At 41.2% G+C, this 23,640-nt stretch overlaps 1 protein-coding gene across 1 annotated transcript in view; it reads left to right on the forward strand.

Annotated features, from left to right (window-relative positions):
- APOB (apolipoprotein B) overlaps positions 1–21,883 on the forward strand; it is a 37,607-nt gene extending 15,724 nt beyond the window's left edge. The window contains exons 16-28 of the mRNA XM_058667369.1: positions 208–375; positions 824–1,035; positions 3,451–3,633; positions 4,266–4,387; positions 6,433–6,643; positions 7,230–7,405; positions 7,531–7,718; positions 8,168–8,313; positions 9,664–10,037; positions 10,680–18,251; positions 18,783–18,897; positions 19,004–19,187; positions 20,081–21,883. Of these exons, the coding sequence (XP_058523352.1) occupies positions 208–375; positions 824–1,035; positions 3,451–3,633; positions 4,266–4,387; positions 6,433–6,643; positions 7,230–7,405; positions 7,531–7,718; positions 8,168–8,313; positions 9,664–10,037; positions 10,680–18,251; positions 18,783–18,897; positions 19,004–19,187; positions 20,081–21,712 (11,283 nt within the window). The 3' untranslated portion in view covers positions 21,713–21,883. The remainder of the gene's footprint in view (positions 1–207; positions 376–823; positions 1,036–3,450; positions 3,634–4,265; positions 4,388–6,432; positions 6,644–7,229; positions 7,406–7,530; positions 7,719–8,167; positions 8,314–9,663; positions 10,038–10,679; positions 18,252–18,782; positions 18,898–19,003; positions 19,188–20,080) is intronic.
- The last annotated feature ends 1,757 nt before the right edge of the window (positions 21,884–23,640 follow it).

Raw genomic sequence — 23,640 nt, forward strand, 5'->3', positions numbered from 1 at the left:
GCATGTTAGTCATGTAATGATTTGTACTTTGACTTGTTGAAACCAGTCATCACTAGTATTTATGAAACTGAGCAGCTAATCAAACTATGCTAGCCCCTTCCTTTCCAGATAAAAGTCAATCATTACTCAATGTATGGAAGATGACAGTTAGCAAACCCCACTTCGATGAGATTTACTCTTGGTTTCCTTCCCCTGCGGGGCCCACAGATTGCAGAGGCTGTAATGAAAGGATCAAAAGATGACTGGTTCCTTCACTACATCTTCATGGACAATGTCTTTGAGCTCCCCACTGGAATCGGGTTACAACTGCAAGTATCCTCCTCTGGAGTCATCACTCCTGGAACCAAGGCTGGAATGAAATTGGACGTAAGCCATGTGAGTCTCCTTGGGTTTCCGTAGGTGGGACTTCTCCTCCAGGATGGATTCCTTCTGCACATTCTACGTATGTGTCTCTTGGTTAAGACTAAATACATTGTCACAGTAGTAATGTCATTGATTTTTATAAAAAAAATTTTAGGACTCCCCAGAATGTACCACTTCACTGGCTCCAGTTGGGGTAAGACGAGAAGCCAGATGTTCTCTACCTGTGGATGAATGTTCTTGTCATCTTTTAATGGGTTATGCTTAAGTTAACTCAGTCAACTCCTAGACCTGGCTAATGAGGTCTGGCTCTGGAGAATTGGGAATTTGGCTTTCTTCCTCCAAATGAGCTACAGCAATGTCTCCTCAAGTGAGAGCTTACCCAGAGGTGGGAATGGGTGAGTGCTCTGTCAGGAGGTGGAGGTATGTAACAAAAGTGAACAGGCTGCTTCCTGGCTTACAGATGCAGGCCGAGCTGGTGGTAAAGCCCTCTGTGTCTGTGGAGTTTGTGACCAGCATGGGCATCATCATTCCAGACTTTGCCAGGAGCGGCATCCAGATGAACACCAACTTCTTCCATGAGTCAGGCCTGGAAACTCGTGTTGCCCTAAAGTCTGGGCAGCTGAAGTTCATCATTCCCTCCCCAAAGGGGCCAGTGAAGCTGTTCAGTGCCAGGTAATGCTTCTTCCTAGGTCTGCCTAGTCAATTTGGAAGACAGAATGGATGATGCACAAATATATCTGTAGGATTTGGCCAAGCTTGACAGCTATTTTGAGATAATTCAGGATCCAGTGAAAGGAGAAAGGAGGAGGGAGCAAAGATTCTGAATTACTTACTTTTAAATCTATCTTTGACTCAGCAAATAATTACCCTTCTCTCTCCTCACATTTTGCTAGATTGCCTTGTGTCTTCCTGCATTGAGACTTAACATCTACTGGCTAACCAGCTGTTATTAGGTTGTTATTTTCTGTCATTTGTTTGCTTTGAGAATGAGGAAAAACTGCATCTAGGGTAACTGTCCTTGGTAAATTAACATTTGACCTCAGGAAAAGTATTAAGAGATGTACTGTTACGTGGTGGGTGGCTCTGCAGTTAAAATATGAAATTTCTAATTCCATGATCTTGGGATGCAGCCTCATATTGATATTTCCACTCTCAATCACAACTCTAACCACTGATTTGCCTTATTTTTCTACATTTTGAAAACACGTATTTGTTTATTCAAAGATAGTATTTGATTAATGTGTAACAAGCACATTGAGTGAAATCATTGACCTCCTGGAGGTGGTGTTTTTAAGGGGAAAAAATACATGAAGTAGAAACTAAATTAGTGAGAGTTGGAGAGCACCATAAAATTATGTATCACATAAACTGAGCCAGTCAAAAAACAAGAAAATATGATCTTATTTACTAAGGGCTGGGCCAGGATTCTCCTAACAAATAACAGAATGAGGGTCCCACAGAAAGAGAGAGGAAGTATGGTTCAGGAACTAAAAGAGGCTTGGTCTGGGAAAGTGCACTGAGAGTATAAGAGATGATGTTGTGGAGACAAGGCAGGGCATAGACCATGGCCAGCCTTGGAAGTAATCATAAGGAGTCTGGATTCTTCTGAAGGTAAAAAGGGTTGGAGAGGAACATAAGAAAGATAGGATTGTCTTTCTAAAGAAGTACTCTAATGCCAGAGTGGGAATGAGGTGCAACTGGCAACAAGGAGAGCGATTGGGGTCTATTACAGTCATGAAATGGGGATTGAGGGGCAGAGGACAGCATGGTGGATCAGCAAGCTCTAGGAATTTCTAGGAATTTCTAGGAACTGGTACTGTGAGCCCTTGGTGACTGATTGAGCATAGGAATAAGGAACAACAAAAATGCAAAGGTAATGGGATATCCTTCCTTGAAACAGACACTGCTAAAAGGGTGTGCTGCTTCAGAGGAAGGTGACAGATGCGGTTTTGGATGGGTTGCATTTGCTGTGCTGTTGGGGGTGGAGGTGGGAGGAATTAGAATTATCTCACCGGAAAGGGACTCCAAATACAGATTTCAGAATCATCACTGCTTACAGGTTGCCATCTCATGATATGAGTTAGTACGGTAGAAATGTAGAACACATAATCTTGTTGAGAGAGAGGGAACATATCAGCAAAAAGAATGAGTGACCCAAGAGGTGGAAGAACCAAGGTCCTGATTCCTAGGAGCCAAGCAGTAGCCAGAGGGGGCTCACTCTGTAGGAAGGCTAACACTAGCATTTTCAGTCCAGCCCACCAGCTAAGCTTTGATCTTAGAGCACCCCCAAGATAAGGAACTAATGCAGAGGAAAGCATCATTGGAAGCAATCTAGTCATTGTTGAACTTGCTTGTGTACTCATTATTCAACTATATATATGGGAAAAAGGTGTCACAATTTCTTCAGAGATTAGGGACACTAAAATCCTCAGCATTCATCTATTGAATGCTTCTGGCGGATACAGTCTAAAGATATCCCTGTGGTTTAGGAACAAGAAAGGAGCTGGAAATGTTGATCAAAGCATTTTCAAAGTCATGATGGAGTCAATTCACAGCTAAGTGAGAAACATATTGAAAGGAAATGGGGATTGCAAAGGCAACCAATTCTCTCAGTTGTAAGGAGACAACAGAGAGCTGGAAGGGAAAGAAAGAGGTGACAGGAGAGAGTCTTAACAGTATTTAATACAGCCAGAAATGCCATAGAGAAGAAGAGATTTCAGAGGAAAGAGAGCTGGTTCCTCCCCTCAGCTCTGTCTGAAGTGACAACTACACCCAAGTTCAGTGTCAGTAATCAATTCCGTAGCATTCCAAGCCTGGATTTCCTCTAAGCTGAGAAGCCACTGCCTCCTGCTTGGAGGATTACAGGTAACAACATAATGAACTCAGTGCAGCATTTGAAACAGAAGAGCTTGTTAGTTATCAGTACTCTTCCTATTATTTCTTTCCCAATAGACCAGCCATTTGAGCTAGGTATAAGACAGATAGGACATAATGAAAAGGATAAGAGGTCATCACATGGCAAGAATTAGCAATGTTCATTCTATTTTATGACTTAAAGATAAATCAAGTTTCCTCTTTCTTCTCCAGCAACTCATTGCACTTGATTTCCACCACCAAAACAGAAGTGATCCCACCTCTGAGTGAGAACAGGCAGTCCTGGTCAACCTGCAGGCCTTTCTTCACTGGTCTGAACTACTGCATCACGGGTGCTTACTCTAACGCCAGCTCCACAGACTCTGCCTCCTATTACCCACTGACAGGAGACACCAGGTGAGGCGTGTCAGTGCATGGCCAGCATCTGCTCACCTTCCACAAGAGGAAGTTCTAGGAGGGCCAAGGGAAGATGCCCTGTGTTGTAGAGCCATGTCACCAGCTTGGTGGGTGTGCACCATTTGTGCATTAAAACTGGGTCCCCTTACCAACACTTTGGGAGTCCACTCCCACTCCTTCACACACTAGATGAGATCATGGCATAGGTCCTGATTTGCTCCTAATTTGTTGTCTGTGTTTCTGATCCTCCACTCACAATTATGCGATCTTTGTGAAAATGACTGGAGTACTTGAAGCCTTCACGGTGCTTCAGGGCTCCCTATGTTCAGCCCTCCGCTACCACTGCTTTCTCTCAGCTTTGTGGACACACCCAACCAGCCCCTGCTCTAGGGAGCTCAAAACCCCCGGGAATCTTAGGGTCTGCCCTTACCTTGAGTTCTTGGGTATGTGAAAGCAGGGGGAAGATGGGGTGACTGTGGAACTCACAATAGATGATCACCAAGTAAGGGCGAGAGTCAGTGTTAACAGAATGGCCGTATTTTGTTGCACCTGAGACTGAATTGTTTTGTAGCCATCATCAACATCTTTGAAACCTCTAACATTGTACACTGTGTGCCCGGTGACATTTTTAGATTTGAGTTGGAATTGACACCTACTGGAGAAGTAGAGCAGTATTCTGCCAGTGCAACGTATGAACTTAAGGGAGATGACGCCGCTTTGGTGGATACACTGACATTTGTAACTCAGGCAGAAGGTAAGTATCTTAGAAGGGCTGCTCTGTCTCAGTCTTCAGTCTCAGGTTCAGTATTCACAAGGAATACATACTGAATTTAACATGTTTAATATTAACTGGATGTCCAATAAAGGCCAGACCTATTTAAGAACTCATGTTAGAACAGTGGAGCAACAAAGTCTCTGTCCTCATTGAGGTTACAATAAACAAAGAAGGAAAGACTCAAGGTGGCAGAGAGTTCTGAGGAGAAAAGCCAGACACAGAAGGGACTGACAGGAGGAAGGATGGGGGATGGCAGTGATGTTGTGCATAAGAACAGCCTTGGTGGTAAACGGAGCAGAAGGGAGAGAATCGTGTGACAAGAGTGTTTTAGGCAGAGGAACCAGCAGGTGCGAAGTCCCTGTGGCTGCCAAATGGCTGCTAAGCTTGAGGAAAAGACAGGAAGCCAGTATGGCTAAGGCAGAGAGAGGGGAGAAAAGCAGCAGAAGATGGGGTCAGAGAGATAAGGGAAGGTGGGAGAAACATAGTTTTGCAGGCCGTAATAAGAATTTTGTATTTGTATATGAATAAAATAAGAAGGCATCAACGTTTTCTCATGATTTTATATGACTTTTCATATTGTGAAAAAATCTTGGAGGACAAGGGCAGAAAAACTAGTCTGTAAGTTATTGCAATAATTCAGGGAGGAGGTGGTGGTGCTCCGTGTTGCAGTAGCGGCAAAGGAGATCAGAGAAATGATCAGATGCTGGCCAACGTTTAAGATGGATCTAACAAGATTTGCTAATGGAGTAGATGCTGAATGTCAGAAACAAATGAACCAACATCACAAGTAAGATTTTAGTCTAAGCAAATGAGAAAAATGGGATTTGAATTTACTAAGATAGAAAATGTTACTGAATAAACATGTTTTAGGGGATGCAACACATTTAGGAGTTGGCTTTGGAATTTTTTTTTTATGTGGGGATACTATATCACAAAACGAAGCCAGGGATGAACACTACAAAAAAAGCATTGAAGGGTAAGAGTACACACTGGGAAAACACTGTTTTGTAAAAGGAATATAGGAAAAGATATGATAAATGGGCAAACATGAAATGGAAAGAAGCCGATGAATCTTCTTACAAAAAAAGGGGCAGTTGGGGAAGAGGAAGCCCAGGGCAGGGCAAGGAGTGACATGGAGATGGCATGTCTGCCTGATCCAGAAGTACTCCAACCACACTGAATAGTCTCCCCACTCAGGGCCTCTGCATTCCTTACCCTCTATCTGGAATATTCTTTGCCAGAACTCAGCATAGCTCAGCCTTTCTTTAAAGAAAAAAAGGATTTTTTTTTTTTGAAAGAGTTACACAGAAGGAGACAGAAAGAGGTGTTTAATCAGCGGGTTAACTCCCTAGCTGGCTACAACAGTCAGTGCTGTGCCAGGCCAAACTCAGAAGCCAGGACCTTTATCCAGGTCTCACATGTAGGTGGTAGGGTCCCAGACTCTTAGGCCATCTTCCTCTGCTTTACATCAAACCATCAGTAGGGAGCTGGATCAGAAGTGAAGCAGCCAGGACATGAACCAGTGCCCATATAGGATTCTAGCACCTCAGGCAGTAGGTTTTCCCACTACACTACAACTCCAGTCACCAGCCTTTCTTTATTCTGGCCTCTGCCCACAAATCCCTTTAGTAGAAAGAACTTCTCTAACCACCACATGTGAAGCATCTCTTTCTTCCACCTCTCTACCCTTTATCATAACATCTATTACCATCAAACATAGTTAGTTGACTTGCTTACTGATGAAGTCCTGGGAACTGCTCCTTTTTCTGCTGGTGGGGAAAAAGGAGCAGAAAAAGGAGCAGTTCCCAGGACTTCATCAGTAATCAATAAATATCTGCAGACTGAATGAGATCTGAGCTAAAAAATATAAATCTATCTGCCACTGAGCTAAAAATGTAAGGTAAATTCCTGCACTGTGCCCTTGTTTCAGCATATTGAAGACTTTGGGTTGTTGGGCCTCTTCTCTGTCCCTCCTAACCATAGCTTCTTCACACATTTCTTTATTCTCTTGTACACGGTTACAGGTGTGAAGCAGACTGAGGCTATCATGATGTTCAAATACAACCGGCAAAGTAGGACTTTGTCCAGTGCCATCCAAATTCCAGATTTTAACGTTGACCTTGGGACAATCCTCAGACTTAACGATGAGTCTGAGAAGGACAAAAAATCCTACAAACTCACCTTGGACATTCAGAACAAGAAAATCACTGAGGTCACCCTCATGGGCCACGTGAGGTAAGGAAGGCATCAGGTGATCTGCCCTGAGCTGTTGCATCTGATGCGCTGTCCCTTCTTTCTTCTTCCAATTTTAAGGTGACCAAGCCAGGTATGCTCTTTATCTACAATCCAAGAACAGCTTTCAAAAATCTCGATTCTCTGCATATGTTCAGTTGAATCTTCCTGCCATATATTAGGCACTTATCATTCATGTATCGAGCTCTTGTGCTGGGTGCTTCAAAGAAATTATCTCAGGCTTACCAATAAGCTGCAAGGTATGTATGAATATCCCTATTTTAGATATAAGGAAATGACAGCTGAGAATGCTCAATCATTTTTCTGAGACCACAGAGCAAGTAAATGGCAGAGTAGGATTCAAACTTTCAAAAAGCATCTTTTTGCCATATTTCTCACTGAAGAGTCATAAATGTGTGCTGAAAGTTGGCTTTGGAAGTTAGTAAGTTTGATTTATGTATGCTTATTACTTGCTTCCATTTGCATATCTAATTTTTGTCACCAGAAATGCAATTTCTAACTGTTGAAATCCTGTATATCTCCTTGGGATGCAGAAAAAAATCATTGATGTCATTTTTCTTTTCAATAGTTGTGATATGAGGGGAGAAGGCAAAATCAAAGGTGTCATTTCCATACCGCGCCTACAAGCAGAAGCCAGAAGTGAGATCCTCACCCACTGGTCTCTTGCAAAACTGCTCCTCCAGATGGACTCATCTGCTACTGCTTATGGCTCAACACTTTCCAAGAGGGTGGCATGGCGCTACGGTATGTCTCTCTTCCTCCATGGGAGTAGTCTCAAGGGCACTGTGAGCTGGAGTGCAGATGGTGACAGCCATAGCTCATGAACTGAGCTGGTACCAGTGACAACCATTTCATATGTTTGTTTTCAGATAATGAAAAGATTGAATTTGAATGGAATGCTGGCACCAATGTGGACACCAAAAAATTGGCTTCCAATTTCCCTGTAGATCTGTCTGATTATCCTAGCAGCTTGCATGTGTATGCCAATAGTCTTTTGGATTACAGAGTTCCTCAAACAGACATGACCTTCCGGCATGTGGGTTCCAAATTAATACTTGTAAGTATAAATAAGCCAGCAAAATAATGCATGATTCTGAGTGTTCATGACCCCCTCAACTCTGAGTCAGGTGTGGGAGGTATCCAAAGATGTGCAAGTCCTGCTCTCTGCTCCCAGGGAGTTCCTGGGGTTGAGGACAAAGTTTCATGCATATGTAGTTACCCAATTGCACAAAGCTGTGAAGAGCTGGTTGTGCCTAAACATATCAAACGAAGCTTCAGGGCACTGATTGGAGTTTGGCTATGCTATATAACTCCTTTGTAATATAAAGGAACACATGAGTGACTGATAAGCAAGAGAGTAATTTCTGTGACATATTCTTAACTTTCAGTGCATTATCCTACTGAATGACTGGCTTGCCAAAGCTGCATCGGCACCTAATGTCAATTGAGCTTTGAGGCTCAACCATGCCAGTTACTCCGGAAATCTTTTGTTAAATCATTTTGCAGGCAACAAACACCTGGCTTCAAGAGGCATCCCAGAGTCTTCCTTATGCCCAGACTTTGCAGTATCACCTCAGTGGCCTCCAGGAATTGAACCTCCAGAAAATGGGGTTGCCAGACTTCCACATCCCAGAAAACCTCTTCTTAAAAAGGTAAAAGAAGAAATCAGAGATCCTTCATGAGCTATTAAGTTTTTTATGTAAATAAATGCCCCCCCACATTTTCTAGTTCTAGATACACCCATACTTGTGTGGAAAGAATTTGAGAGTAGCCAGAAAATCACTGGCTAGTGGCTTGCTGTTGAGTCACGGAAAGCCACTACAGCCCTTGAGCACTGAATAAAGGCAGCATTTGACAGAGCATTATCAGCAGAGGAATACAGCTTACTCCTTACAGGGAAATCATATTTCAAACTGTTGGGTCCATTTCCGTATTTACAAAACTACAGATGCTGCTTTGATTGCTTTACTTTATGAAAAAAATTTCTTTAAAAGCATGAGATCGAAAGATCGCTACCTTTCCTAGATACTATTCTCAGTGTTATCCTCAGGGTAAAGGCAACTTATGGCCTGTGTCCCTGTGCCCATTGTCTCTCCATAGTCAGTGACTGGGCAGCAACATTTCAAAGGCCAGATGATGATGAAATGCCTGATTTCTGCCCAGGCACTGGTATGGTAGCTTCAGAGGATGCAGGACTTTCCTTACCCTGGTACTGGTTTTCCATCTTCCTCCTACTATCAGGATGCTGTACAGGCTACCTTCAATCACTTTTGGAGCACACAATAAATAACTCATTTGATTCTAACTGTTACACCCTGCTTACCAGCTTTACAAGTTATTGTAATAGTCTATTATGTGTGTGTGATACTGAAAAGGTTGCAATATGTTTGAAGCTATTTTTCCCACTTGATATCCAAGGTCATCTCTGAAGTCAGCAAGGGGATGCCATTTAACCTACTGTGTCAGATACAATCAGTGAGAGGAGAGCAGTTCACTAAGATAACACCACCAATTAGTGGAAGCTAAAACCATAACTCAAGTTTCCTGACTCTCACATCTGTGTCCTTTCCATGTTTTGAGCAGTTTTAGTTCAGTTTAGCAGTCATGTATCCAGCTTCCCTTCTGTGTAAAATATGAAATTAATTGCCATATGAAGACAGAAACTGAATAAGATGAGGTCCTTCCTTCCAGAAGACAGCAACAAATGAACAAATAACTAATTACATAAGCAAAGTGGTGACATACTCTTTGAAATAGCTGGAAGGGACTCTATCACTCTGAGAACAGGAGAAGTCAGCTAGGACTTTTGAAAGGGTTTGAGTGTTTGATAGGTAGATGTAAAAGCAAGGGGACCCAGGCTAAAGAAGTAGCAGGAGGAAGCGTGCAGACTGTGTTCTACAACTGGGCAGTTACAGCACTGCTCAGAAAACCAAATGGAAGAGTACAGAGTTTTGAATTCCTGATGTCTGACTGGAGACACTGTGTTTTGTTTCTCATTTCAGTGATGGCCGGGTCAAATACACTTTGAACAAGAACGTCATGACAATTGACATTCCTTTGCCTCTTGGTGGCAAATCCTCCAAAGATCTAAAGTTGTTGGAGACCATAAGGACACCAGCCCTCAACTTCCATCCTGTGGGATTCTATCTGCCACCTAAAGAGTTTCAAGTCCCCACTTTTACCATTCCCAAATTATATCAACTTCGAGTGCCTCTCCTCGGTGTTCTAGACCTCTCCACAAATATCTACAGCAATGTGTACAACTGGTCTGCCAGCTACACCGGTGGAAACACCAGTGCAGACCACTTTAGCCTTCAGGCTCGGTACCGTGTGAAGGCTGACTCTGTTGTTGATCTATTTTCCTACAGTGTGCAAGGTGAGCCATGCAAAGGATATACAGGACTCGTTTGCTATAGGCTCTAATGGAAGAGCTCTTCTAGGGGGGAAAGGACTTGGCTTTCCTACTGGTAGTCCCTCTGTTCCTTGGAAATCTTCTCATCCATTCAACTAAGAGAATTCTCTTAAGCATGAACATTTAAAATGCTACTAGAAAGAAACAAAGATCGGATTGTGAATATTTTTGCCACAAAGAAATGTAAATGTGTAGGGAGAAAGATCTTTTTACCCTATTAGACACTTTATAATGCACACAGTATCCCCAAAATATGTACAATTGTGTCTATCTATTCATTTGGTAAATAACTGGTGGGGGTTTTTTCAAAAATAAAAGAAAGCAGACAAACAATCAGTCATGGTTCAGTATGAAAGATGGTATGGTCAAGTGTAAGGAACATGGGAAAACGTGATCAGGGAGCCCAGAAAGGTCTCCTGTGGTCTGGGAAGGCTACCTGGAGGAATGTCTTTAACTCATTTTACATTTACCATTATAGGCAAAGAAGATTCTTGCACAACTGACCCAGATATATGTGTCTTTGTTAATGAAATATTCTTCAAGATGATGCTAGTTCTTAGGGTTTCTTACCTAAGTTAACCAGTGTGTCTTTGATTTTTATGTTAGGTTCTGGAGAAACAACATACGACCATAGGAATACATTCACATTATCATGTGATGGAGCTCTACGCCACAAATTTCTGCATTCCAACTTCAAATTCAGTCATGTAGAAAAAGTGGGAAGCAACCCAGCCTCGAAAGGTTTCCTAACATTTGATGCATCCAGTGCCTGGGGACCACAAATGTCTGCCTCAGTCTACTTGGACTCAAAGAAGAAACAGCATTTGTACATCCGAGAAGTCAAAATGGACGGCCAATTCAGAGCCTCTTCGTTTTATGCCAAAGGCATGTATGGCTTGTCTTGTCGGAGGGATTTGACCACTGGCTGGCTGAGTGGAGAGTCCAATTTGAAGTTCAACTCCTCCTACTTTGAGGGCACCAACCAGATAATAGGAAGGTATGAAGATGGAACCCTCTCCCTCACCTCCACTTCTGATCTTCAAGGGGGCATCTTCAAAAACAGTGCTTCTCTGAAATATGAGAACTACGAGTTAACTCTGAAATCTGATGCCAACGGCAAGTATGAGGACTTTGCCACTTCCAACAAATTGGATCTGACTTTATCTAAGGAAAATGCATTGCTACGTGCTGAGTATCAGGCCGATTACAAGTCCCTGCGGTTCTTCGCCCTGCTTTCTGGATTGCTGAACTCCCAGGTTCTTGAATTAAATGCAGATATATTGGGCACTGACAAAATTAATACTGCTGCTCACAAGGCAACATTAAGGATTGGCCAAAATGGAATATCTACCAGTGCAACGACCAGTCTGAGGTACAGTCCCCTGATGCTGGAGAATGAGCTGAATGCAGAACTCGCCCTCTCGGGGGCATCTGTGAAGTTAATAACAAATGGCCGCTTCAAGGAACACAATGCAAAGTTCAGCCTAGACGGCAAAGCTGCCCTGACAGAGGTATCCCTGGGAAGTGCGTATCAGGCCATGATTCTGGGTGCCGACAGCAAGAATGTTTTCAATTTCAAAATCAGTCAAGAGGGACTTAAGCTTTCCAATGATATGATGGGCTCCTACGCTGGAATGAAATTTGACTACACAAATAATCTGAACATTGCAGGCTTATCACTGGATTTATCTTCAAAATCTGACAACATTTATAGTTCTGACAAGTTCTATAAACAAAATTTCAATTTCCAGCTGCAGCCCTATTCTCTTGTAACTACCTTAAACAGTGACCTGAAATACAGTGCTTTTGGTCTGACCAGCAGTGGGAAATTACGGCTGGAACCCCTGAAGCTGAACATGGCTGGCGACCTAAAGGGATTCTACCACAATGATGAAATCAAACACGGCTACATCATTTCTTATGCTGACTTGTCTGCGAGTTATAAAGCAGAAACTGTGGCAAAAGTTCAGGGTGTGAGATTTAACCATCGGATCAACACAGATATTGGTTGGCTGGTTTCATCTGCTGACATCAGTACAAATTATAATTCAGACTCCCTTCATTTCAACAACATTTTCCACTCTGTAATGGGCCCATTTAGCTTAACCATTGATTCACTTACAAATGGCAATGGGAAACTGGTTTTATGGGGAGAGCATACTGGAAAGCTATACAGCAAGTTCGTGTTGAAAGCAGAACCTCTGGCTTTTACTTTCTCTCATGACTACCAAGGATCTTTAAGGCACCATCTCTTGACCAGGGGAATTGTCAGTACCACCTTTGACCACAAAATCAATGCCCTGCTTTCTCCAACTGAGCAGAAAGGCACCTGGAAACTTAAGACCCAAATAAACAACAATGAGTACAGCCAGGACTTTGAGGCTTACAACAACAAAGACAAAATCGGTGTGGAGCTTAAAGGAGGAGCTCTGGTTGACCTGATGATGCTAGACTACCCAATTGAAGTGCCACTTCTACTCAGGGAGCCCATCAACATCATCGATGCCTTAGAGCTGAGAGATGCTATTGACAAGCCCCAAGAATTCACAATTGTATATTTTATAAAGTATGATAAGAACCAAGATGTCCATACTATCAACCTCCCTTTCTTGAATAGCCTGCTGGAATACTTTGAGAGGAATCGCATGCTGTTGGTTACAGCACTGGAAACCATACAGGGAGAACTGAAACGCATCAATGTTGATCAGTTTGTGAGGAGCTATAGAGCAACCCTGGGCAAACTCCCACAGCAAGCTAATGATTATCTGAATGCACTCAACTGGGAGAAACAAGTTTTAAGTGCCAAGGAAAAGCTAACTGCCTTCACAAAAAATTATAAACTTACAGATCATGATCTACAAAGTGCATTGGATAATGCTAAAATCAACTTAAATGAAAAACTGTCTCAACTGCAGACATATGTGATACAATTTGATCAGTATATTAAAGATAATTATGATCTACGTGATTTTAAAATAGCTATAGCTAAGATTATAGATCAAATCATTGAAAAATTAAAAATTCTTGATGAACATTATCATTTACGTGTACATTTAGTTAAATCAATCCACAATCTGTACTTGCTCATTGAAAATATTGACTTTAAAAAAACTGAAAGTAGTGCTGCATCTTGGATTCAAAATGTGGATACCAAGTATCAAATCAGAATCTGGATACTAGAAACATTGCAACAGCTTAAAACACAGATTCAGAATATAGACATCCCACACCTGGCTGGGAAACTGAAACAACAGATTGAAGCTCTTGATGTCACAGTGCTTTTAGCTCAATTGAGAACTACAATTCCATTTCACAAAATAAGTGACATTATTGAATATGTCAAATATTTTGTTATAAATCTTATTGAAAATTTTGAAATAACTGAGAATGTCAAGGCTTTGAGAGCGACAGTTCTTGAGTTGATTAAGAAATATGAAGTAAACCAACAAATCAAAGAAATAGTGGATAGATTGGTGGAGCTGGCCCACCAATACAAGTTGAACGAAACTATTCAGAAACTAAGCAATGTCCTACAAGGAGTAGAGATACAAGATTATTTTGAGAAGTTGGTTGGGTTTGTGGATGATGCTGTCATACAGCTTAAAGCATTGACTTTTGAAAAATTAATTGAAGAAGTAAACAGATTCCTTGACTTGCTGGTGAAGAAATTAAAATCATTTGATTACCACCAGTTTGTAGATGAAACCAACAACAAAATTCGAGAGGTGACTCAGAAAATAAACTATGCAATTCAGGCTCTGGAAATAGCACAGAAAGCAGAAGCACTGAAACTGTTTGTGGACGATGTCAAGGCAATGGTCTTGGACTGTCTGGAAAAGCTAAAGGACACTAAAGTAACCTTAGTCACTGACTGGTTACAGGATGCTTTAAACTCCATATCTTTGATTCATGTGAAAGCTAAATTCGTAGAGACCCTGGAAGACATACGAGACCGAGTTTATCAAATGGACATTCAGCAGGAACTAATGAGGTACTTGTCTCTAACGGGCCAAGCTTACAGTACTCTTGTCACCTACATTTCTGACTGGTGGAGGCTTGCTGCTAAGAACCTTACTGACTTGGCAGAGCAGTATTCCATCCAAGACTGGGCTGAAAACCTGAAAGCCTTGGTGGAACAGGGGTTCACTGTTCCTAAAATCCAGACCACCCTGGGGACGATGCCTGCCTTTGAGATCAGTCTCCGTGCCCTGCAGGAAGCTACCTTCCACACTCCTGAATTCATAGTTCCGTTCACAGATTTGAGGATTCCATCTGTTCAAATAAATTTCAAAGAGCTGAAAGATATAAAAATCCCTTCCAGGTTTTCTACACCAGAATTCACAATCCTCAACACCTTCCACATCCCTTCATTTACAATTGACTTAGCAGAGATAAAAGTGAAGATCATCAGAACCATAGATCAAATGCTGACCAGTGAGCTGCAGTGGCCAATTCCAGAAGTATATCTGAAGGATCTGAAACTGGACTCAATTCTTGCTAGAATCACTCTGCCAGATTTCCATTTACCAGAAATCACAGTTCCAGAATTCACACTGCCAAATCTCAGCTTTAAAGATCTTCAAGTTCCTGACCTTCACATACCAGAATTCAAGCTTCCCCACTTCTCAAACACCATCAAAGTACCTACTTTTGGCAAGCTATATGGTGGCTTGAAAATCCAGTCTCCACTTCTCACATTAGATGCAAATGCTGACATAAAAAATGGAACTGCTTCAGCAGAAAAAGCAGTGTTCACAGCTTCAGTTGCTGCTAAAGGAGAATCCAGATTAGAAGTTCTCAATTTCGATTTTCAAGCAAATGCACAACTCTCTGACTCTAAGATTAATCCTTGGGTTCTAAAGGAATCCATGAAGTTCTCCAGCAAGTACCTGAGAACACAACATGAGAGTGAACTGCTAATTTTTGGAAATGCTATTGAGGGAAAGTCGGACACAGTGGCAAGTCTGCACACTGCAAGAAATACACTGGAGCTTCACAATGCTGTGATGGTCAAGATGAATACTCAGCTGGCTCTGGAGAGCAGCACAAACTACTCCCATACACTGAGCATCCCTAATCTGGACTTCTCCAGTCAGGCTGACCTGCAGAATGAGATCAAGACACTATTGGAAGCTGGATATATGACCTGGACTTCTTCTGGAACAGGCACATGGAAATGGGCCTGCCCCAAATTCTCAGATGAGGGAACACATGAATCACAAATCAGCTTCACCATGACAACACCCATCACTTCCTTTGGATTGTCCAATAAGATTAACAGCAAATACCTAAAAGTAAACCAAAATGTGGCTTATAATTCTGGCCTTTTCAATTTCTCTAAATTTGAAATTCAGTCACAAATTGAATCTCAATATTTGGGCCACAGCATTTTAACCGCAAAAGGCACAGCACTGCTTGAAGAAGGGAAGGCAGAGATGAATGGCAACCATGTTGCTCATTTAAATGGAAAAGTCAGTGGAACTTTGAAAAATTCTCTCTCTGTTTTAGCACAGCCGTTTGAGATTACTGCATCCATGAACAATGAAGGGAATTTGAAAGTCGGTTTTCCATTAAAATTAACAGGTAAAATAGACTTCCTGAATAACTATGCACTGCTTCTGAGTCCTCGTGCCCAGCAAGCAAGCTGGCAGGCAAGTGCCAGGTTCAACCAATATAAATACAATCATAATTTCTCTGCTGGAAACAATGAGAACAGCCTTGAGGCCCACATAGGAATAAATGGAGATGCCAATCTGGATTTCCTAAATATTCCTTTAACAATTCCTGAAATGAATATACCTTATACAACACTTACCACTCCCCCGCTGAGAGATTACTCCTTATGGGAACAAACAGGCTTGAAGGAATTCCTGAAAACAACAAAGCAATCATTTGACTTAAGTGTTAAGGCTAAATACAAGAAAAACAAGGAGAAGCACTCCATTGCAATTCCGTTAGGTACACTTTACAAGTTTATCAGTCAGAACATCAATTCCTTTGGCAGGCATATAGAGAACAGCAGAAACGATGCATTAGATTTTCTCACCAGATCCTATAATGAAGCAAAACTTAAGTTTGATAAGTATAAAGTGGAAAACTCTCTCAACAGAGTCCCCAGGACCTTCCAAACCCCTGGATACACCATTCCAATTGTCAACATAGAAGTGTCACCACTCATAGTACAGATGTCAGCATTCAGCCATCTGATCCCACAGACCATCAGCACCTCCAAGATCACCATCCTGGACTTGGGTTTCAATGTGCCTTCATATACATTGACCCTGCCATCCATAGAGCTGCCAGTCCTTCATATCCCCAAGAATCTACTCAAGATTTCTTTTCCAGATTTTGAGGAATTGAAGACCATTAACAACATTTTTATTCCAGCCATGGGCAATATTACCTATGATTTTTCTTTTAAATCAACAGTCATTACATTGAATACCAATGCTGGACTTTATAACCAATCAGATATTGTTGCTCATTTCCTTTCCTCGTCTTCCTCCGTCATTGAGGCACTACAGTACAAATTAGAGGGCACGTCAAGTTTGACAAGAAAAAGAGGGTTGAAGTTAGCCACAGCTCTGTCTCTGAATAACAAATTTCTGGGAGGCACTCATGACAGTACTATCAGCTTAACCAAGAAAAGCATGGACGTCTCACTAGCAACATCTGCAGATGTCCACATTCCCACTTTGAGGATGAATTTCAAGCAAGAACTTACTGGAAATACCAAATCAAAACCTATTGTCTCTTCATCCATTGAATTAAAGTATGATTTCAATTCCACAAAACTCCATTCTACTGTTAAAGGGGCAGTGAAGCACAAACTCAACCTAGAAAGCCTCACCTCTTACTTTTCCATTGAGTCATCTACCGGCGGAGATATCAAGGGCTCATTCTTTTCACGGGAATATTCAGGAACTGTTGCCAGTGAGGCCAACACTTATTTGAATCCCAAGGGCACTCGGTCTTCAGTGAAGCTTCATGGGGCTTCCAGATTGGATGATATCTGGAACCTTGAAGTAAAAGAGAATTTTGCTGGAGAAGCCACTTTCCAACGAATCTATGCCATGTGGGAACACAATGCCAAAAACAGTTTACAGCTACAGTATTTCTTTTATACACATGGAGAACAAATGAGCAAAGCTACCTTAGAACTCTCACCATGGACAATGTCAGCCCTTGTTCAGGTCCGAGGAAATCAGCCCAACCATCTCCTTGATATCCCCTACTTTGGCCAGGATGTGGGCCTGAATGCTAATTTTAAGAACCAACAGCTCAATTGGAAAAGTGAGGTCCAGTTTAATTTGGGCTCTCTTCAAAACAAAGTACAGTTTTCCAACAACCCAGAAGAGGCACGTCTTGACATTGCTGGGTCCTTAGAAGGACACTTAGCATTCCTCAAAACTATCATCCTGCCAGTTTATGACAAGAGTGTATGGGACCTCATGAAGCTGGATGTAACCACTAGTACCAACAGAAGACAATATCTTCGTGCCTCAACTGCCCTTGTGTACACCAAGAACCCCAATGGCTATGCTTTCTCTCTTCCTGTGCAAGAATTGGCAGATAAATTCATCATCCCTTGGCTGAAACTAAATGATCCAAACTCAGTTTTTGTCACACCTATGTTCCAAGTCCCATTTACAGATCTTCTGGTTCCATCCTACAAACTTGACTTCAATGAAATAAAGATCTATAAGAAGATTAGTACTTCACCATTTGCCCTCAACCTACCAATATTACCCAACATAAAATTCTCTGAAGTTGATGTGTTAACAAAATATTCTGGACCACAAGATGCCTCAGTTCCCTTTTTTGAGATAACGGTTCCTGAATTTCAGGTAACTGTGTCCCAGCTCACTTTTCCAAAAAGTATTCCAGTTGGCAGCACTGTTTTGAATTTAAATGAGGTAGTCAACAAGATTGCAGAGTTTGAGCTACCTTCCATCACCGGGCCTGAGCAGACAATTCAGATTCCTTCCACCAAATTGTCTGTACCTGCTGGAATTTTCATTCCTTTCTTTGGCACACTGACTACACAATTTGGGTTGGCCTCTCCCCTGTATAATGCCACTTGGAGTGCTGGTTTGAAAAACAAGGAAGACCATGTTGAAACATTCTTGGACTCCACTTGCAGTTCAACCATCCAGTTCCTGGAATATGACCTCAATGGTAAGGAGATGCCATACCTCCCCTCTTAGACACCACATGTTTCCAATAATTGTGAGTAAATAATTACATATGAGTAATGAGTTATGACCAGAGGCACAATTACTCCCTACAGTGATATATAAAGGAGACAAAAATATGTACAAAAGTACTTCAAAACATTCATGGAAAGTAGAATTAAAAAATAAGTTAACTTCGGTACCCCCAAAAATTGAAATCCGAGAACAGCTGTTTCTAAGATACACATTTCCATGAATTTTCTGAAGTTTTCCCACATTTACCCACATATAAAAAGCAAACCAAAGAAAATCTGCTGAAATCAAGAATAACAGACCCAAAGAAAACAGATTTTTCTGCAAAGATATTATGACAGTAACCTCTCCTGTTCATTGAAAACAATATAAACTGCATGTTACATGCTTTCAAATATAAGTAAGGCATTTTCTTATGATGGAATTCTCCTGGTTTTAACAATGAAAGTCTCCACATCTTGTGGTTGTTAATCTAACAAAATACAAAATTTCTCCCATACAGTTGTGGGAACACACAAAATGGAAGATGGCGTGTTCATCTGTGAGACCAAAGGAACATTCGCACATCGTGACTTCAGTGCAGAGTACAAAGAAGGAATCAAGTACAAAGGACTTTGGTATGGGACTTATTTTGACTCTTTACCCCTTTTGAAAAGTCATGATTTTACCGTCTCCACACTCTTTTCAGGATGGCTCACCTTCTGCCTCCTCCTCTGTTTCCAGGGACTGGGAAGGAGAGAGTCGCCTAGATGTCACTAGCCCAGCACTCACTGATTTCCACATGTACTACCACAGAGATGACAAAACTCTCTCCTTCTGGGAAGCCTCTCCAGCCGTTGGCACCATAGGCATGGATTTGGAAAGTGGTGAAGATAGTTTGAAGTGGAACTTCTACTTCTACCCTCAGGTAAATCCCATCTAACAGGTTACACACTGCTAAGTGCAAGTAGAGAAGTGGGGTGGATACATTTCTTTCAAGGCAAAGTATTTGCTCATAACACTTGTAGATCAGATAAGAGATACTGTAGGCAAGAAGTCTTCTCCAAGGAACTGCTTTCTAGAAAGTATCACAATGAGCCCTTTCTTGAACAGAGTTGTTACACACACACACACACGACCTTGTATAAGCACTATTGTATTAGTTCTGGGTAAATTCAGAATGGTTAGTACAATGTCTCATCCCTGAAATCAGGAGCAAACCCTGCCATATGCAGAGTAAATTATTCAAATAGTGGCTTCTACATTATTTGATGCAGCCAAAATTCTTCTTCACTATAGGTAAGACATGAAATTCCTCTCCAATAGTTTATAGGTTCTGGCAGGGCCAAACTGAAGACAGCATCAGCAGGAGAGGAGATGGAGAGCCTGGTTCTATCACTAAAGTTTCTTATAGGTTTGAACAATGAACACTTGATGTTGGTGTTCCCTGATTAAAGGGCTCTAGATTTCTCCCTTTTTTATTACTACTTCTTCAAGTTTTTTCTTTTTCTTATCCCTCCTTTTCCTTTTCCTCCACTTCAGACTTTTGGGTCTAGGAAGGCTTAGTGGTAAGTGTCACTGAATAAACGCCAAATGTATCTTACCCTTTTTGTAGTAAGTGGTAAAGGGAAAATGACACTAGTGGACTTACTTAACCATAAAGCAAATACATGAACTTACACGTGAAAGATAAATACCCTTCAGAATATGAAAAATTCTCTGATCTTTATTTTAACTGCTAATGAAGTTTTAATAGTAGTATATTTTCTAATCAGGATAATTGAAAACATGTTCTTTTAATCTTTTTTTTTCTGGCGTTAGTCTTCTCCAGCTAAAAAACTCAATATATTAAAAACTGAGCTTAGGTACAAAGAAGTTGATAGAGAAATACAGATCGAAGCTCACTGGGAAAAAGAGGCCGCCTCCAGATTGATAGGCTACCTACAAGACAACGTGCCCAAAGCCGTGATGGCCTTTCATGACTATGTCAGCAAGTACCATCAGGAGCACACAGGACTCAGCCTGAGAGATGCTTCTTTAAGGCTTCGGAGAAGTCTGCACAACAGTGCTGAGCAGGCTTATCAAGAGGCTATGAGACAGACTGATGAGATGCACGTGAGGTTGCAGAGGGCCGCCAGCAGTACCACGAGAACTTACCAGGAGTGGCAGGACAAGGCTCAGACTCTGTACCAGGAGCTCCTGGCTCAGGAAGACCAAATGACTTCCCAGAGACTCAAGCAGAAGGTGGTTGACAGCTTAGTATGGGTTTTTCAGGAATACCACAAGGCAGCCAAGCGTGTGATTGACTCATTCTTTGATTTCTTGAAGTTCATCACATTCCAACTGCCAGGGAAAGAAGGGATGTATACCGGAGATGAACTCTGCACTATGGTCTTGAGGAAAATGGGAAAAGTACTGTCCCAGATGCAGTCTGGAATCCATACTGGGTTAGAAATGCTATTGTCCTATACCCAAGATCTAGTGGAGAAATCTAAATTAACCAAGGACCTAATTATTAGACATTCCTTTGATTCAAAGGGTTATAAACTAACAGATCTAATCCTGGCATGTAGAAAACTTTTCGAATATTTATCACAAGAAATCCAAAAGGCATTTAATAAACTCCAGTCTGCCACATTTACAGAGATACTAAATTATGTTCAGGACATTTTAGAAGGTGGCTTCCAAAATATAGAAAAAGAAATCAAATGCTTAAAGGATATAGAATTTACTGATGCCATTCATGACATCAATGTGGTCGTCCAAAATTTAATTCCATATGGTGGATATTTGAAGGAGAATCTATACCTTAACCTCGATAAATTCAATGAGTTTGTTCAAAACAAACTTAAGGAAGCTTATCAAGAGTTACAGAAGTTCCAACAGTACATAAAGGCTCTTCATGAGGAATATTTTGATCCAAGTCTAGCTGGCTGGACAGAGAAATATTATGAACTTGAAGAAAAGATTATCAATGTGATCCACAGTCTAGTAGCTGTCCTTAAGGACTTGCATTCCAAATTTACTGTCAGTGCTGCTGGCTTTGCTTCCCAGCTCTCAAATCAAGTTGAGCAATTTATGCACAGAGATATCCAGGAATATCTCAGCATCCTTACTGATGCAGATGGAAAAAGGAAAGAGAAGATTGCAGAGCTTTCTTCTGTCACTCAGGAAATAATTAAAAACTGGGCCACTGTGATGAAGGAAATCATTTCTGATTACCACCAGCAGTTCAGATATAAACTACAACATTTTTCAGACCTGCTCTCCAATTATCCTGAAAACTTCATTGCCGAGTCCAAAAGATTGATTAACCAGTCCATTCAAAGCTGCCACATGTTTCTGAGTTATATTGTTGAGTTACTGATGAATCTGCGATTAGCTATAGGCAGTGAAATGAGCCCCCACATAAAGCTTGCTCCAGAAGAACTCACTATCAACTTCAGTGTTTAAAGGCGTCCTCATGTATTCTTCTGTTCCAATTAAACTTTCACTTAGTAGGGAAAAATTCAAACTGTATGCATTGATAAAACCATACAATGAGCCAGCCCTATGGTAGGCAGCTGACTACAAGCAAAAGCGCATACAGATAGAACACTCACTGGGCCATCTAAAGACCTTTGAACTCTGGGGAAATGACCTGTTTGGTTTTTTTTTTACAAGTTAACAAAAATAAAGGTGTATATTATTTTGCCAAATTTGGGGGTAAGAGGGAACAAATAAATGGATTCTTTGTTATGTATCATACCACTCGGTGTGGCTCATTTTATTGAAAAGCTGTGAAATTAAGGTATAGAATCAAATGTTTTAGCATTTCAAAAGCTCTAGAAGAACATATGCTGTGATTTAAATTATTGATAGGCTAAAAGGAAAAACGGGAGAATTTGTGGCAAGAAGTATTTTTCTACGTAAATAATAAAAAGAGATCATTGAGCTCAGGGACTGAATTTTCCACAGGAGGAGAAAGCATTCACAAGGGCTGTCATGGAATTTGATCCAAGGTACATATTGTTTGTCCAGGTACTGCACCAAATCTTAACTAGAGAAAAACAAGCCTGTGCTAGGCAAGGCTCTCTGTTAGGTTTTAAGAAAAACCCAAAACACTCAGCCTGAAGATAGTGGGAAAATGATGACTAGGGGACCCTAGGACCAATAACATCACACAAAAATAGAACGCAGAAGTTTATCTGCAACTCAGCTGGGACCCATTCAAAGAGAGATGAGAGATGGGGACATGAATTCTTAACATTTCTGTAATCATGCATGCACTTGCACATTTTCATAAATGCACATTTTCATAAATGTAATATCTAACAATCTCAAGTGTCATCAAGACCCCAGGTTTTCTGCTGTTGCATGCACTCACTGCTGATTTTAAATACTGGCAACATCCAGTCAGAGCCTACAAGTTGAGCTTCTGTTGCAAGGGAAAACAAAGAAGAGCCTGTGCAAAACAATTTTAGCCAGTATTGTTAAGGGTACAGTTATCTAACAGCACATTCCTCTTAATAACGTTGGAGAACAAAGGACACGTGTGACCTCTGGGGAATAAGAAATTGGAAGTTACTGCCTTCTCTCAACTGCTACAGAAGCATCCTTTAGAAAGAGCCATTTTGTATCCAAAGATACCTTCAACTACCACTGTTGCTTCTTAAAATGCTCACATTTTCATGTTGACTGTCACTGTTAAAACACATAATACCTGGAAAAGGCAGCAAACAGCCTGTTGATACCTTGGCAGAATACATGCCTGGAACTGAGGAGTCAGAAAGAGCAAAGGGATGTGTGATATATGTTAGTATGTAGGTTTGCGACTCAAGGAAATTCTGTTGTATAATGGTGGATGGATGGATGAGCAGGAAAATGATGAAGCAATTCTGACGATAAGAGATAAGGCAGGGGAGGAATGGGCCCAGGCCCCAGGGCACAATGTGAATGGCTCTAGTTATGAATCCTGCAGTTTCTCTAACAATCTAAGAGTAATATGAATCCAGTGAGTGTTTAGTTAAAGGAGGTCTGGAATTATGGCTTAATTTTGAGGGGAAGAGAGATTCCTAGGTTCATGATGTGATAGTATCTGCATCTAGGATTGAAAGTAGGAAAAATATCATCATAAACTCAAACTGAACATGTAATAATATAATAGTTCCAGTCCATTTTCCCAGCTCATGCTCCTCATTCTTATAGAAGGTACACCTGTCTGGACTTGAAGGTCTTATGGTTGAATAAAGTCTAATGGGTCCTTGGGAGGGCTTGGACTTTGCTTGCTCATTTCTTTGGTCTTCTACTGTGGATACTTACCTTAGTTCAACTAATGGTAATGTTCTTTTTGTTGCTTAGAGTTTGTGCAATTCATTTCCCTCCCATAACACTCATTTCCC

This window comes from Ochotona princeps, chromosome 8 (genome assembly GCF_030435755.1).
Source record: "Ochotona princeps isolate mOchPri1 chromosome 8, mOchPri1.hap1, whole genome shotgun sequence".
In the NCBI taxonomy this organism is placed as follows: Eukaryota; Metazoa; Chordata; class Mammalia; order Lagomorpha; family Ochotonidae; genus Ochotona; species Ochotona princeps.